The sequence below is a fragment of the Neopsephotus bourkii genome, unplaced genomic scaffold (assembly GCF_033783945.1).
Source record: "Neopsephotus bourkii isolate Nb327-2 ecotype Australia unplaced genomic scaffold, CSIRO-AGI_Nbou_v1 NB_838, whole genome shotgun sequence".
NCBI classification, from domain to species: domain Eukaryota; kingdom Metazoa; phylum Chordata; class Aves; order Psittaciformes; family Psittacidae; genus Neopsephotus; species Neopsephotus bourkii.
In genome coordinates, this window is record NW_026901334.1 from 2,076,320 (window position 1) to 2,093,351 (window position 17,032).

Here is a 17,032-nt window from a genome sequence, read left to right on the forward strand (position 1 = left end):
CAGGAACAGAAACAGTGACATACGTGGCATGTTTGAGTGACTGCCAAAGTGACTCTTCCAGTGAGGATCAGAAGAACTCGAGGCCCTTTCACACATGCTCCTAGTCCCAATTTTTTCTCAGTTTTTACTGCCTCCTCCATCCTTACCAAGTACTGGAGGACTGCACACAGACTCACATAAAGACTTCACAAGCTGAGGGAAGATTTAGATTAGACATTAGGAAGAAGTTCTTCACTGAGGGTGGTGGGAGGCTGGCACAGGGTGCCCAGAGAAGCTGTGGCTGCCCCATCCCTGGCAGTGCTCAAGGCCAGGTTGGACACAGGGGCTTGGAGCAAGCTGCTCCAGTGGACGGGGTCCCTTCCCGTGGCAGGGGTTGGAGCTGGATGAGCTTTAAGGTCTCTTCCAACCCAAACCAGGCTGGGATTCCATGAAATACAGATGGTCTGAAGACCACCAGCAAGATTATTCAATGTCACCATTAACCAAATGCTTTAAGAAGTGGTTAGAACATTTGAGCTTAGAGAACCTCAGCGAGGTGAAGTCCACCCTGGTGAACTTCAGTGCAAGTTCCTCATCAGCAGGTTGCACTAATAAATTACTCATTACCTGAAAATACCTGCATCAGTTCCCAGCAACCTGCTGAGCACCGAGTTGTGTTTTAGGGAAGGAAAGAGTCTGGGTGTGCTGTACTCATGGGTAGTTTTACTTACGCAGGGGGAACTGCAGGGTTGGTTACATGCTCAGCGCAGTAACTGCTCTCATATAAGGGTGTCAGGGTTTTCTTATTCATTTTAATTTAGGCAGCCAACCAGGCACGTTTCTGCCAGTGCAGTACTGCTCACAGGGGATGGAGTCTTAATCTGTAAAGCTGCCTCAGAGTTGTTCATGTCTATATCAGCAAAACTGAACTCGTTTAAGTAATTGTACCAAGGGAAAAAAGTACAGTAACCCCAAACTCGCTTCCCTCCCCCCAAAATGTGTGAACCATCCCCCTCCCCAGCACACTGACACAGAAAAAAGCACCAAACACCCTCACTGAATGCCATGCTGCTGGGACAGCTACTGTCTTCTGTGAAACCTCTGGACAAGCGGATGGTGTTTCAGGCACTTTCTTCAGTGTGTCTCAAGGGTGTCCCCTACCATGTGCATTAAGGAATCTAATAAAAGACACTACCACCTACAGACGTTGTCCTAGATAAGCCACCCGAGCTGTGGGTAGCATCAGGTTTTGTGGCTGGCAGGAGACTTGGGTGCAAGTATCTTTAGGATCCCAACTCACACCTTAAATGAAGCCATGAGCCTGTGCTGTGTTCCCATGTTTGAAGTGTTAACACACACAAGAGCTACATTCTGATCCTCTGGTTACTGCAAGGACCCCAATGATTAGACTAAGGAAAAGTATTAAGCTCCCATTTGATTGATTTCTTTATGAGAAAGAACACAGTGGGAGAAGCCTCTGGACAGCTTGGTGGTTGGTGATTTGCCTGCCATTCAGCCGTGCTTCAGGAGCACACACACTGTTCTGCTTCCCTCAGAGGCTACAAAGAAGGGCATTGCACTGAACAAACAAGGTTTCAACTCAACCAGCAAAGCAGAGCATCAACCAACCTTTCATGTGTCAGATCAAAGACAGATGAAAACGGACTTTGAATGAAGAGGCCTCACCACTGCAGCAGTGGCCAGACCACTGGTTCAGACAAAGGGCAAACCACTAAAGCAATTCTAACATTTGCATATGGGAACACCCTGGGGGTACATCTATTTAACATACACAGCCTCAGCAGCATCACTCTCCAAAGCCTGGCCTTTCAACAACTGGTTTTCCTTATACTCAAACGTTTAACCTGCCCAGACAGAACCACGTGAACAGGCTCAGCTGACACAAACTGTTCTCTACACACAAATGTAAGCAAGCATCCAACAGTTCTAATGCACAAAGCCTCAAACATACCTTATCGTACGTGCCCTTCTTCAGGATCTTCTCTGGCTTGTTACAAGACTCTGGGCTTTTTCTTCCAGATGCCTAAAGGTAAAAGAAATCAATGTTAGGGACCAAAATTAATGCTGAAAACACAGTGGGTTAATGGTCTGGACACACAGCACTAAGAGACAGGAACTATGGGTCTGATAAAGAGTGAAACAGGGAAGATTTGGTGCCACCACAGACTGAACACAATGCAGGAACCAAAAGTGGTGGGAAGCAGCCCTGTATGGCACCCAGGATGATGCTGTACCTTATTATTTGCAGGGGGCAGTTTCTGACCAGGAGGTGGCTCTCGACTCGGCAGGCAGGAATCTGCACTGTTATCACTGTCGCTGTCACTAAGGCTCAGTCTGAAAGACAAGCAGCAGAGAATTAGCATCACCAGGTAGTGGGGAACTAACTCAGCTGTCAGCTAAACCACAGAGTTTAGTGAAATTCTCTTCATTAGACTAGCAAGTTGTCTGGGATAAATGGTCAGTCTGATTTCCAAAATTCCCTTTTTCCCCCAGCTGATACCACCTTCACCATCTTCCATTCCCTGGGCAGGCCCTACCAACATCTCCACTGAAACCACGGGCAAAAAACCACATTTACTGTTTCTGGTGTGACCTTTGAGATCCCCTATTTCTTCTCATTCTTCTTGTGCCCTTACAGCTGGATTATAGCAGTTATCCTAACTTCTAACGAGCCTGACAAACTGCTTGGTACCTATCCTCTAAAAACATCCTCCAAAGTCTCTCCTATTCCTGTTCAGTTGATAACAAGAGTGCAACAATAGATTTTGGAGGGGGGAGCTGGTGAACAAAAGCATCACTTCAAACTTGCAGTTGCTGTCTGGGACAAGCATTTGGTTTCAAATATCCAGCCTGACACTCTGGGTTTTGCCTACAACAGCGTTTCCTGGGGGAGAAAGATGAATTCAACTATTTCCATTGACTAAAGCAGGAAATGGCTGTAAACCAAGTCCTGTAGGAGTCAAGTAACCAACCATCAGCAAAGACCACAATGTCTCCATTTCATACCAGCCCTGTGTGGTGAGCAGAGCTCACATGCTGACAGCCTCCACACCACTCCTCTCAGCTCTGCAGATCAAAGGTGACACACACCATCCTGCTCTGCAGAGATCTGAAGATGACAATTAGGTGACTGTTTTAAGGGGCTCAGTCGCTAACACCTGCAAGCTCACAGATCCCTTCCCAGGGCCTTCCTCTCTTTGAGTCCCAGTGATCCCTCCTCATCCAATTCTGTTCTCACCCTGCTGTTTTCATCTGCTCTCTGTCCCCACCCCATGCCAAGTCCTCCACACATCTGCCCCTTCTCTCCTCCTCTCACACTTTAACACATCACTTTGATTCCTCCCTCCAAATGGAGGGCACACAGAAATACCAAACATGGAGGGGAAAGAAGACAAACAAACATCTTTTTCTTCCTGATTTGTTACCACCTGGAATCCCGGCTGACTGGGTTTGCTTTGACTGCTGCCTCTTCTCCGGAGGAGCTGTCATCATCATCTGACTCCTCTGACTGCAGATCTTCCACCATGGAGCGCAATGGGCCTGGGATCAGAGTGGAGAAAGCAATTCATGAGGATACACAGAGTGAACTTCATCTGAGCTGATCTCAACTGCATTAGTTGTTATTAACACATTAAGATTTCCCAGTAAGATGTCACTGGTATTCCCATTTTGCACAAAAACACTGCTAAGAGACTATATTCCAGTCTCCAAACTAAAACAGGGTTGACAAACTTTACTACTGCTGTGAAGCCACCCCAACCTCCCCCAAATCTCCTCTCTGAAATGAGAACAAAATGGACACATTTTTCATGTGCTTGGGGGCTATTGTAAAAGTCACTCAGGCGACAGCATTTGCAGCAACACAGGATTTGCTAAGGTTAGAACATTTACTGGTACCACAGTGTATCTCTTGGGGCTCTCAGTGGAGGGATCTGAAAAAGGAGCTTTGTTATGTACTGGTAAAGTGATGAATGCCACATTTCTGATTTTTAATAAACCATATGAGAGATTGGAGGAGAACTGTTCTGGTGGCACTATAGATCAAGCAGCAGCCAACACATTTATAAACTGAGGCAGAAGCCAAAGTCAACGGGGAAAGAACCAAACCCAGAGAGACACCCTCCTCATAAATTAACTGCTAGAAGAAGAAAAATCCTTGTTCATGATTACACCAGGACGTTATCGTCTGTTCCGGGTGAAACATTACAGCTTCAACACACGGTTCCACACAAGAAACCATATTAGTCTTATACATAAAGTGCTAAGAAAATGGTTTAAGTTCTCATGAGCCTTTTAAGGTCACGCAAGGAAGAGTTTAACAAACTTGATTTCTTGCAACACACCTTGACTGTGGTTCTGAGATGGCTCGAAATCAGAGTCAGAGCTGGAGTCGGAGCTGGAGCTGGAGTTGGAAGGGCTGGACTGGACAGACTTAACCCCCCATAGAAGGGAAACAAAAGAGAAAGAATCTTAACCTTTCTAATCCAGAAAAGCAGTGCATGACACAAAACACAGTGAGACTGAAGCACATGAGCACTCTACATCGTACATCACTGAATGCAGCCCTTGGAATTACAGAAAACATACAAAACACAAGATGGATAAATATGGCAGTTATGGAAACTTTAGCACACTGTAGCTCAGCAGCCTCAACAGGTCCCATGAAATGGAGAAGCACAGCTCACTTTGCAATGTAAAGGTGACCAGCATAGAGCCTAGAACAATTACTACAGCCCTCTTAAAAAGTGTATTTGCTGTAACTCACCAACTCACCCTCTGCACACCTTGTACTGGTCATGAAACACAGAAAGGACACCTATCCTAACTAGCTCACTTGGCTCCAAAATGAGTTCTAATGCATTACTATACCCTCAAAACAGTTGTTTCTACACCAATTTGAGGGATCCACTGTGGTATTCCCAGTTTAGTGTGCAAACATAACAGAAACCTGCTGATCTCCAGTGGAACCAACTCTGTGGACAGTCAGTGCAATGTCAGGAGCACACTGTGCAGTCGGAATGGGTTAAAAGACATCATCAGCTACAATCCATAGCAGCATCCAAACCAAAGCTTTAGCACTTGATAAGGTTTTAGCGTAAGCCCAGATACCATCCAGGAATCACTGCTTCAGCCTGATTGCCCACGAGGTGGCAGCGAAGGCTCAGGCACCTATTTCATCCTCAACAGCATTGCCTCTTACAATAACCTCAAGAAGGTTTTGTTGTTACTCAGTAGGATCTGGTTTGAAGCTTCTCAATGTACTGTAAAATTACCCTGCCTTTTTTCCAAGTAATTCCCTCAAAACGTAGCATTTCATTTTCATTGCACCATTCCTGGGAACCCACCTGTTATTTCCACTACCAAATCCTGATGCTACAAAAATCACACATTCCTGCTGAGCAGTGAACTTTATTACAGAAAGTGTTAATACTATAAAAACATAAACTGGGAGACAGAGGCACATCAGCAGCTTTGGGCATTAAGTGGAAGTGGCAGCAGGACTTTCACCCCAATACCACCCTTTCCTAACTGTAAAGATTGTGACGAGTTTCATTTATTCCACTGTAAGCAGCCGGGGAAATGTGTCAAAAAGGGGTATTACAAAGGGGAATTATTCAGTGGCCAAGAATAATTCAACAGTTCCAAAATCTGATCCATCAACACACCGCAGCAGCCCTGTCTGTTTAGAGAAGTTACAACATGAAAGTAGAGCTGTATTTTGAAGGTAAGGGAGAACAGTTCTTGTGTCTTACCCACAGATTCAACCCAAACATCCTCCACTCCTGATCATCTAGCGGGTATCCCCTTAAAATGACTGAACCCCCAAGAAGGAGAAGCTGGAAGCTGTACAGACCCTCATCTCTCCTTTTGCCATTAACCCTGCCAGCTATTCCAGCTGGACACACTCTGCTGCTCAGGCTGCAGTTACTGTCACCGGGCTATGACAAAAGCACAAGCCGACAATGGAAAAAAGCAGCCCGGTCCTCACATCTCAGCCTCTCCCTTTTGTCAGCACCAGCATTTAGGCAGCCAAGCATGAGGCCAGCTCAGGGAACTGGACTTGATGGGGGAAGGAGGCGAAAAAAAAAGGACAACCAACTTCCAGCAGGAGCTGAAATGGAAGGAGAAACTCCTCCATCCAGCCCATTGCAAAGTCACACGAGCTCTCGTGCCAGCAGCACAAATGAGAGCAAGACTGTTCCTTTCAACAGCAGCCTGCAGAGATGTCAACTCTGAACGTGGAGCTGCAGCTTCAGAGCATGTTGCACAATACGCTGGCTGCAGCAGCAAAGCTGATTTAAGAGTTTCCGGGCCCCGGTCCACCTCCAGCTGCTCCTTCGCTTTAGTGATGTGGCTTTACCACACAGATCCTCCACCAGCTGTACAGTGCAGTCACTGGAGCAGCAAACTGCAGCCTTGGGAGCAAAAAACCCCCCAGGGTGGAAAAGGAACTCAGTCTTCCCTGCTGATGCCAATGCATTATGCAGTTATACCCTTAAGCTTCAAGTTCCACAGAAACCTAAGCTGATCTGACTGGCAGCTGCCACGTTCCCTCTCCATCACACTGAATATTCCTACCCTCCTCTGGGCCAGCACTCAAATACCTCTTGTCAAGCATCCAATGGACACAAGAGCTGGTGCAAGAGAGGACACAGAAGCATAAAAACTTGGTGGGGGTAACACAGGTCTGCTGCAGCCGCTGTGGACCCACAACTCCAGTCTGTGGTTTCACAGAACAGTCTAAATGCTGCTATCAGCTTACAGCTGCCTGGCAGCTCCCAAGGGGATGGATAACACCTAAGAAATAATGAAGTACAAGACACTTGGGGCTTGACAGAGCTCAGCAGAGCACAAGCTCACAGCAAGGGCCATGGATCTGGTACAGACACACTGACACTCCAGGTATAAGGGTGAAAGCAAAGAGGAGCTGCTGACTGTCTTTAAGGCACAAGCCACACGTTTAAACAAGCTGGAAAAAGCCTCTTTGCAGAGTAACTTCAATTAACACTTCCCCAATAAGCTCTTCTACTGGGAACCCTTTGCCAAAACCTCCTTTCTGGAACAGACACATCAATTCTTACTGCATCATGGTGCTGAGTAAATCCTAGCACGAAGTGTCCCTAAAAGATTTATTCTAGTTAAAGGAATCTTTCTAAAAGCAGTCAGGAGGAAGCAGATCGAAAATTCCTGTGCCATTATCCTGTGAGTCCTATTAGAAGATAGGTGCCTTTGTCACAAATACAAAACACGCGAGCAAAAAGTAGTGACAGTTTGGATTTAAGCTGTGTCTTTCCCCTCCTACTTTTTTCCTTTTTGCCTTCTTTTGGGAAATGATTTTTAGAAGACAGAGGATGAGGAGTGTCCTTAGCTGGAAAAAGGAAAAAATATTTAGACAGCTTTTAAAAATAGTAGCACAATAACATAAATTGGTTTTAGGTTTCACAACACAACTTCAGTTTCATGGCACGTGGCTGGACTCGGAGCTTTCGCCAATTGCACATTTCTTATGGGCCATGTCAGGAGTAGGGGGTTTACTTGTATTTTCGTATGGTTCTGTTTCTCAGAAACAAAACTGAGATTATTTCCCCCTCTTCTGAATTAAGATCACGTTCAAAACCACCATGAGCACGTAGAAGTGTATCTATGCTTACTCTGCCTCTATAAATGTCACTGCAAGGGATGAACGAGAGGCCATAACCTTAAACTCTGACTTTCAGGTAACCCTGCCTGCAGATAAAGCTAAACAGAGCTGCATATCTGATACAGGAGGCAAAGCAGGTAGTAGTAATGATTAACACTGAGGAGGTTTGCAAAGAGGAGTTTTGAGGTACAACCCAGTCTCAGCATTTGCCAGTCAGGTTCTCTACCTCGTGTGAAGGAGTAGTTTTGAACGGCTTTGTCATGCAGGGATTGAAGCAGCGTGCTTAAAAACTCTGGTAAAGGATAAATCCCTACTCACCTCTGACTTGAAAGAAGTTTCATCCTCTGAATTCGACTCCTCCATTTCCACAGGCTTTTTGATCTCCTTGGCCTCGCTTTCAGGTTTTACCTTTTCCACTTTGGCATTCATCTTCTCCTTGGTTTGTTTCTTCTCTGGATATGAGGAAGACGAGGTTCTGGGAGATGTCCCTAGGATATTCTTTACCCCTTTGGAGCTACTCTTTTTCTGTTTTTTGGCACTAGGCTTTGGTGACTCCACATTAGAGGGCCTCTTGCTGGAAGACTTTAATTCCGGCTGTGGCCCACCCTTTGGAGAAGTGTTCTCCAGTTTGGTCTCCTTCACGGCCAGTTTTGGTTCCTTGAAAGCAGCTTTTGGAGGCGCCTTCTCCTCCTTAGGCAGTTTGTTCTCAGTTGGTTTTCTGGAGGAGTCCTTCAAAGGCTTGTTTTGCTCTCTTTCAAGGTCTTTGGAGGAGTTTTTGCTTTCAGAGTCTTTTCTTGGCCTCTCTCTGTGCTCCTTGGTTACTTTGTGTGGTTTGGATGCCTTGCTACTTTCCTTGTTTGCATCCTAAAATTCAGCAACAGAAACATGCAAGCCAGGTATGAAACTGAAGCTCACCATAAAGCACAGCATCATCAAACACATTCTCATAAATCACATGGAAGCATTTGTTTCACATAGACATCCACCCAACAGATGCCCAATGTACTTATCTACCGCAGAGCTAAACATCTAGATTTCCCTAAAGGTGAGACCGACAGCAGGCACTTGAACATCTACACTAGGACAAGATGAAACTCGCTTCACAAAAGCCTGTTCCTTCCCATGGTCTATAAAAGGAGGTCTATAAGCATCTACAGATGTTTAGTTCAGATTTAATCTGCAGGGTTAACATCTGAACCCGGATAAGAGGAAGCTCACTCTGGCTGTGTTACCCAAACTTGTATTCACATCACATTTTAGAGAAAAAAAAACAGCAACTGAAGAGACACTTCAAGGTTAAATCCCATCCATGGCAAATACAAGTTATGTTGAGAGCCACCAGCTCACTGCATCAATCTCTCTGCAACTGGCAAAAATACTTAATGTCCTCACAACCATCAGGGGCACAAAGTCTCTGATATCAGCATTTTATCACCTTTAGTAAGTGCTTTAAGACAGTAGGCAGGACCCTGACCATCCTAAGAGACAGGTTACCCATGAAGGGACAAGAGTAATTCCCTTTGTGAACTGCATGTGAACTCGACATGCACACTTGTAGAAGTGGGTCTTGTGGGGAGACACTGGTGTGTGAACTGGACAGGCTGAGATGCAAACACAACTGCACCTCTGGGGGCAACCTGGAGGAAGAGAACCAGGAACCTGTTGTCTCTTTAGCTACTGCAATTCTCACCAGAGCTTGTGCCACAGCCTCTGATTTCTCTTCTATCTTCTGTGTTTTCTAATGCTTAATTCCCAACCAAAATTAAATTGGCCACTAACAGGTAAGTCATCTCTATTCCTTTTCATAACATCAACATCAGAAAGCAGGACTGAAGAGCCAGAAGCGTTTAGAACCCTGAAGAAAATGGCTATCAGAATTGAATTACACTATAAAATGAACTGCCACTAATATCTGGCTGTTCAGGCAGATAAAGTGGATATAATCCACATCAAAACACTGCTGATGGATTGCTTCTCCCATGTAGAATTGTATAAAAATAGCTTCATTGTAAGTGGAAAAAAGAAAACTTAAGGTTCTTCCGAAGTCTCAAGAACTAGATACTGCTGGACACAAACACCAAGTCTTCAAATCATTAGTGCAACCAAGTGCAGCCTGTTTTATGTTCTTTGCACCACTACCCTAAGCAGTTCTAATGACAGAGGAAGCATCAAATCTCTACTGAGCCCTTGTCCTAAGAGATGTGAGGACCTAAGAGTACAGCTTTGCCTGACAAGACAGTGAACGATCATGTAATCCACCCTCAGCATCAGGGCTACAAGTCAGAACGATCAGAGAGGACTTCATTCAACTTTATCTGCTAGAGCAGATCAGGAGGAAGATACGGTTTGAAAATTTCCATTCTTGGACATTTCATTTTCTTTTTGAGTTTTCCCTGGAGAGAACTCCAGCAAATCCTACAAAGGCCTCCTAACTGAGGCTAAGTTCCAGATCATTAGCTACTGGCCTATGGAGTACAAGGAAGGTTTCAGAATTAGAAGTAGCCAGAAACAGCTTCTAAACAAGCTCTTAGCAGCCAGTCCTGAAAGACTTCTTCACCTCAGGAGGACAAAAAGCACATTTCACTCACTTTTGACCCATGGGATGGTTTGGTCTTCTTGGGATCAGAGAAGGCAGAGAGTGGTATCGTGGGTAACATCGGATAATCAGGACTTGGCCTTGAAACAGTTTCTGCTCCTTCTGGCATCACCATTACCTAGTAATAAAGAGAGGAAAAATGATGTATGAGTGAAGTCACACGGACTATTAACACGGGATGATGTTAAGTCACTTGCTCAATTAACACACTATTATTCATCTTTTGAATGTTTTTTTCCCTGCTTAAAGGCCATAAAAAGATATTGTCTAGGCAATGCTCGGTTTCAAGGCAACTCCTCAAATACAGAACACTAAAATCACAGAAAAAAGAAAAGCAACATGCAATATCAAGTAACTTTCCCCAAGGGAATGCCAATATTCTGAGCACAAGCAGGCAATAAAGCTCTGGGCAAGAACTGTGTGTTCTGCTGTAAATGCTCTTATCCTGCAAAAGGGTAGCAAGATAAATCTGAAGGAATGAACAAGACTTCACTCATTCAGGCTTTGGGGTCTCCCCCCTTGACAAGATCTAAGCACCAAGCACCCAGCTCATGAAACTTCCCTTACCTCCCCTATACTGCACCAGAATAATCCTGTCCAAATTTCCCACTAGATGAATGGCATCCAAAGCGAATCACAGGTGAAACACCTCAATGTGTAAGGAATACAGTAACTATGAAAACCCTAGTACTATGAAAACCATAGAAAGCAAGTGATGTTTTAGCCATGCTACGGCTAAAATAACCACCTTCTTCTTTGTGCTGAGGACAGAAAAGCACTGGCACACTGAGGAAGAGCTGGGCAGATCAGCTTGGAATACTTGCCATTCCTGAATACTATCAACAAACATTTCCAAGCCTGAAACATGTTGGTTTTGTTTTCCCCAGAAGACAATTCTGCCAGAATTACAACTTTAATAAAGACCTTGAACAAAACTTAACCCATTCTATGAGTCTGTGATGAACGGGGGTCTCTCAGAACACAGTCATGTCTTCCTCTGCCTGCTTATAAACCTTCAGGTGCTTTGTGGCTTGTACTAATTTGCATAGGTCTTGTAGTTACTTAGGTACCATCTCTTTAGAATATTACTTTCCGAGAAGCAGAGCTCATCCACTGTAGCAATCTGTATCTTATTGTGCATTCAAGAGCATAGCTTTTTTTTTTCCTTCCACACCTATTTCTAATCTATATTCAAACATTTTTCCTTATATTTTCATTTTGTTAGCCACAAGCAGCCAACCTCAGCTTTAGAGGGCATTTACTGATCAGCAAGCACTAAGTATTAAGCTTTCCTGTGGTAAAAATTCAAGTGAGGAATAGACTGGAAGCCTCTACCTTGAGCTTTTCTATACTGATACAGCTCAGGAAGGTCACAGATAACTGTGTAACTGATGGACAGTGTGCAACATCCACAGATCTCCATTTCCAGGAGAGGTTTTAGTGCTTTGATATTAATGGTCACATTTCAATTGAAGCATGAAGTGCCACCAATCACACCAGCAATGGTTTAGTTCTCCTTCAAGGGCCACAGTCATATAACCAGGAGTAACACTGCCACTTGACGGGCTGCAGCTACAGAGGAACCCCAGAGCAGAACAAGATCACTCCATGATTCCATGGCATCATGGAATGGTTTGGGTTAGAAGGGACCTTAAAGCTCATCCAGCTCCAACCCCTGCCATGGGCAGGGACCCCTTCCACTGGAGCAGCTTGCTCCAAGCCCCTGTGTCCAACCTGGCCTTGAGCACTGCCAGGGATGGGGCAGCCACAGCTTCTCTGGGCACCCTGTGCCAGCGCCTCAGCACCCTCACAGGGAAGAGCTTCTGCCTAAGAGCTCAGCTCAATCTCCCCCTTTTCAGTTTAGCAGAACCTCTCAGACCTCCAGTCCCTTTGGCACTTACCCCTCCAGCCTTAATGAGTTTGCGTCTGAATTCCTTGGTGGGGTTGTTGAAAGTCAGCTTCTCACAGCGAAGGTGGTTCACAGGTGGATTTCCCTCCAAATTTAAGAACAGGTCGTATGTGAAGCACACCTTTTTCGGCTCCTCCTGAAAACAAGACAGACTTTGGGAAAAGGGAAGAAGTTTCGCAAGCACCCTAAGTCAGAGGACTCAAACAGTCGCTCCTGGGGATTAATTAAGCCACTATAAGTGTTACACTCAGTTTTTGTATCGTGAGATCAGAGGGTTAGAAATTAAGCTATTTGTCCCTGAAGTTAACATATTGTTCATCAGAAACTCAGGCATGGCTTTTCACTGCAAAAGCAACACATGGACAAGGATACTGACAACTGCCTGTTTAAAACCATCCCAGTCTTCCTAAGAAAGAAGGTTCACGAGCCATACCCACTATTCTGTTTTCACTAAAATCCAGGTCCTGTCTCCTTTGGGAAGCAAGTGAACTATAAGAATAAATATTAAGAAAAGCATAATCCCTTATTTAGAGAAGGAACAACTTCTGAACTCACAGGAACAATTTGGGTCCCAAGGAAAGATTAAAAGCAACGGTAAAAGGATGACTTGTTTTGTAAAACCCTTTCAATATGCATATTGCAGGGGCTGAATGGGAAGATATCCTGGGCTTTTGAACTTTCCAAGGGCACTTTCACTGGAGTTTGTATGCATGTTGGGGATCATCTGCGCCTCACTGGTTTTGCTCCACCTGCCACAGCAACACTCTGCATTTGCAGTGCAGAATGGAAGAAAGCTTTTCCCTTTTTCCCCCCTTCCCAACATTGCAAATGTTGCGTATTACTGGTGTATTACAAACACTGAGATGCTATTTCCTGGGATTAGCTTGTATTCTGCATTTCAAGATGAAAACTCAGTATGTGGCAAACGAGACTCTCCTGCGAACCACGCAGAGCCTTACAGTACACTCAGTATTTACATGAATGCATCCCACATGCCTCATTCAACGCGCAACATCAAGCAGCTGCACAGCAGTCTTTTCCAGAATTCATATCCAGCAGCTTGATTTCCTGGTGTAGTTGCATTGTTGTGTAGGAACAGGCCCTGCAGGCTCCCAGCCCAGGCCATTAGATTTGCTGAAAATAGGTTGAAGCGTCAAACAGCTTCAGACCACACTGATTCCTGCTGGTTGCTTGGTGGATACCAAGGGCCCTAAAGAAGCCATTTCTTGTACAAACTATACCTCTAATAATAACTGTGGTAAGCACACCTGGTTTACATCAAAATCAGTACCCTGAGCTCACCTGGGAGCCAAGGTCTTGGCTCCTCACTCCGCAAACACAGGCACATACACACCAACTCTCACATTAACCAGCAAGAACGTGCTACCAACATGAGGGTCTTCAAACCCCCTTGGAAAAATCCTGAAGAATTCCCACGTACTTCAAAGGGTTCAGTGTCTACCCAGATGATGGGAAGATAAAGAAAAATACTTGCCAAATCCATTGCCTGGTCGTTTTCCCTTCTCTATGACCGTTCTCATTAACGGAATCATTAGTGAGCTCTGCATGTGCGCACTTACGCTGAAGTTCAAACAGCAGCTGCAGAGGGTCCCTCGAAGTCTAATAAACTTAAATGAAGGATGAACAGAAATCCAAATGTGGCCTAAGAATGGTTTCTAAAATGGTTTTCCTAATTTACAACAGAGTAAATGGATCTTGGATATATCAGCAGAAGCAGGCTTTAGTCGGAAGCTGTTATAGCATCACATCATCAGAGCTCTGCTTCAGCATTTCCCTGTTTGCTTGCAGAGCAGGAGAAGGGCAGCAGATTCCTTTCCCTTCTATCTTAGAGATGCCTTTTTTTTCTAATAAAGATTTAAAAGCAGAGAACCTCCCAAATATTTACTGCACCTCTGTTGAAGAGTTCCCACTTTTTGCGAAATTAAGACAATTTTTCAGTGTGATTTTTCTCCAACTCGGAGATCACAACCACCCTGGGAACTGAGCCCTGGCCAAGTACCATGATCATTAAAATACCCTTTGTATCGCCTCAGGCCATCAGAAGCCCCCCCCCAAGAGAACAGTTAAGATTACAGCACTCCTAAAAGAACCAGTACAAAAGTCTCAAAGCAAAAAGCTGCAAATAAACATTCTTTCCTTTACTGCCTTCACTGCCCAGCTAATGATTACAGCTCAAGACACTCCAAAGCTTAATCCATCCGGTCCTCACTAAAAGGTTCTTCCCTACAAACAACCATCAAGGAGGGGGGAAAAGGGGGGGAGAAAGGAGGAAAAGAAAAAAAGAAACCCAAGGAAAATCTCTCTCCATTGACCTGGACCTACACATCCTCTAACTTTCAGTGGAAAGCCACACTGAATCCACAGCACTGCACTTCAAAGGCTTTCCAAATAACATGTTGGGATCTGCACATCCTGCTGCTTGGAGGTGCAATAGGTCCAGGCAGTGTGTTTTCATACTGCAACAGCATTTTACATACTCCTGCTTGAGTAGCAATTATATGCACAAGCCAAGCTTTACTCTTAGCTGATTCCATCTTATGATACTAAACCCTTGATGTCAACAAGCAAACCTGAAGAGGTCTGTGAACATTTTGTTGCTCTCGGAGACCATAAGCTTCTCTAAAGGGCCTCGCTTCCAATAAAGGCTGTAGAAAGGATGGATCACATCCATTCTAACTGGTAGATACTGTAGTTACACAGATTAAAACTCAGTGGTGACTCTGGGCATGAAATGGTTAACCTGGTCCAGGACCTCGCAGCAAGCCACCTCGGAGGCTCAGTCTGAATCTGCCCCTTAAATCTCCCGCTGCCAGAGAAGTAAACTACAAGTGTGGACCACAAAGCTGCGGCCATGCTTTGATTTGCAGCCGCTGTAAACTTCCTTCCATGCAGTGACACCCCCCCTCTAACTCCTATCCCCAAAGCTGAGCACATTAAGCTTTATTTTTACTGTTCTCCAGCTTCCTGTCTGCAGCGAGGCCACTGCACTGGTAGCATCGCTGAAGCCGCTTTCTTTTTGTTCTGAAGTAATGGGTTAAAGTTCTTTTGGAACTTTCTATAAGAGGAGGAATTTTGCGAAGTCTTTTGTTAAAATTTCCTTGTCCTGTTTTGAAGGCAGGGTGTGCCCTTTGCCACTTGACACAAATCAAAAGCGTTTCACTGGTAGCGTGCGCATAAAGCTCGTAAATCACTTTTAGAAAGCCATAAAACAAAATTATCTACAAAAACCTAGCACACCAAGGAAGCAGGCTCATGGTTATTCAATAACTACAACATCCAGCACTACCTTCCCTTTTGCCATGCCTGACAGAGCCATTTATCCGCCTGTAGAAATGAAACCCCCTTTGCAGGCTCGTACAACCTGTTTGACTGGTCCACCACCCGCTTCCAGACAGGACAGTTAAAAGTGAAGAGCCCAATAGCCATTTTCTGAAGCAAACAGCCTTATGTTGCACTTATGAAACACCTGTATCTTTTTGTGAGGTCCTATAGGGTTATGTACAAGAGAATAGCATTTTGGAACGTGTTCCCCCCCTCTGAAGCTCGTAACTTTGGTTGAAAATTAGACAAATAGACTCACTGCTCAAAGACAAGCATTTAGGAATCCACTAGCCCTCACAAATACATGACATGATGCTGGCATGGCCAGCTGTGAAGCTGCTATGTTTGACAACATTTCCTCACCAGGCACTGGGATCTATTCAGCATCTGCAGATGCCTATGGATGTGCCATGCTGAGAAGAGTCTGCTCCGACAGAAAAATGGATAAACTGATAAATGTGTACTAGCTTAGGACACAAAAAGGTAAAGAAGAGATTCCCCGCTCATAAGCAGCACAAAGGAAGTGCTGCAGGTTTGATAAACCAATACAGACCTAAAATGTGAGCAAATCATGCTTCCACTGACAAAACGACACGGTTTACTACTTCCTATATTTCTCAATAAATCCTAACAGGTTAAAGTTACTCCCCCCTTCCTCCAACCTGTGCAGACCCCTCCCCTGATAACACAGCAACTGGTTAGATAAAATCAAACGTCTGGTGCAAAGAGAGGCTCTTCAACCACCTTCCTTACAGTATTTCATAGCCAACACCTTCTCAAGGGCACAGGTTGGTTCTAACTGACCCCCTGTACAACCCACCTACAATGTCTCCACCAAGTTCCTACTTCAAAACACAAATAATTTTGCCTTCTGCTGTACTTTTCTGTGTATTTTCATGCTTTTATTTTATTTATATTATTATTTTATTAAAGCGTTTATTCATGCTTTTATTTTGAACCTATCTGGAAGAAGCAAACAGATCTCTCTGCTTTCTTTGCCTATCTCCCTTTTCACTAATAGGAAAAGCCCACGTTCCAGGTATTCATTATGTAAATGCTGGAAGGCTTTTACCCCCAGCACTAGAACTAGGAGGTAGTATCTTTAGAGAGACTTAAACACAATCAGTATCATCTGCCTTGTATCAGAACAGCATTAAAATACACTGGACCTTTTAGCTTCTGTTGGGAGGGGGGACTGATCTAATCTGATTAGGATGCAAAGAAACGTAACGGGATGAATACCAAAGTCATACCTGTATTGCAGCCTCCAGATTACAACACATGCCACAACAAGAGATGTGTTCGGAGACAACAATGAGGCCATGAAAAAAAGCCTCCAGACTGTTGAAATTGAGCGGGGGAGAGGGAAGAGGAAGAGCAGCAGAGGAACAGCAATGCATTTATTGTACCCAGTTTGTATTGATTCGAGCACCAGAAGCCACTAACAGCAGCCCTCATTATAGGAACACAAAGGATTTAAACACCGAAACAGCATACGAACATTTCCATTCCAACAATCCCAAATGATGTGCTGCCATTAGTC

At 44.6% G+C, this 17,032-nt stretch overlaps 2 protein-coding genes across 4 annotated transcripts in view; one reads left to right on the forward strand and one right to left on the reverse strand.

The window, feature by feature from the left end:
- LOC133213616 (acidic leucine-rich nuclear phosphoprotein 32 family member B) overlaps positions 1-17,032 on the forward strand; it is a 94,734-nt gene that overhangs the window by 27,880 nt on the left and 49,822 nt on the right. The gene's annotated exons all lie outside the window — the stretch shown is intronic.
- The window catches only part of MLLT1 (MLLT1 super elongation complex subunit), a 29,982-nt gene that overhangs the window by 2,499 nt on the left and 10,451 nt on the right, over positions 1-17,032 (reverse strand). For 2 of the 3 annotated variants that reach the window (XM_061355949.1, XM_061355947.1), the window contains exons 4-10: positions 12,140-12,283; positions 10,231-10,356; positions 7,960-8,506; positions 4,344-4,439; positions 3,429-3,540; positions 2,235-2,334; positions 1,952-2,023 (exon numbers count right to left, since the gene is read on the reverse strand). In XM_061355949.1, coding sequence (XP_061211933.1) covers positions 1,952-2,023; positions 2,235-2,334; positions 3,429-3,540; positions 4,344-4,439; positions 7,960-8,506; positions 10,231-10,356; positions 12,140-12,283 — 1,197 coding nt within the window. The remainder of the gene's footprint in view (positions 1-1,951; positions 2,024-2,234; positions 2,335-3,428; positions 3,541-4,343; positions 4,440-7,959; positions 8,507-10,230; positions 10,357-12,139; positions 12,284-17,032) is intronic. The other variant, XM_061355948.1, reaches the window with a different exon arrangement.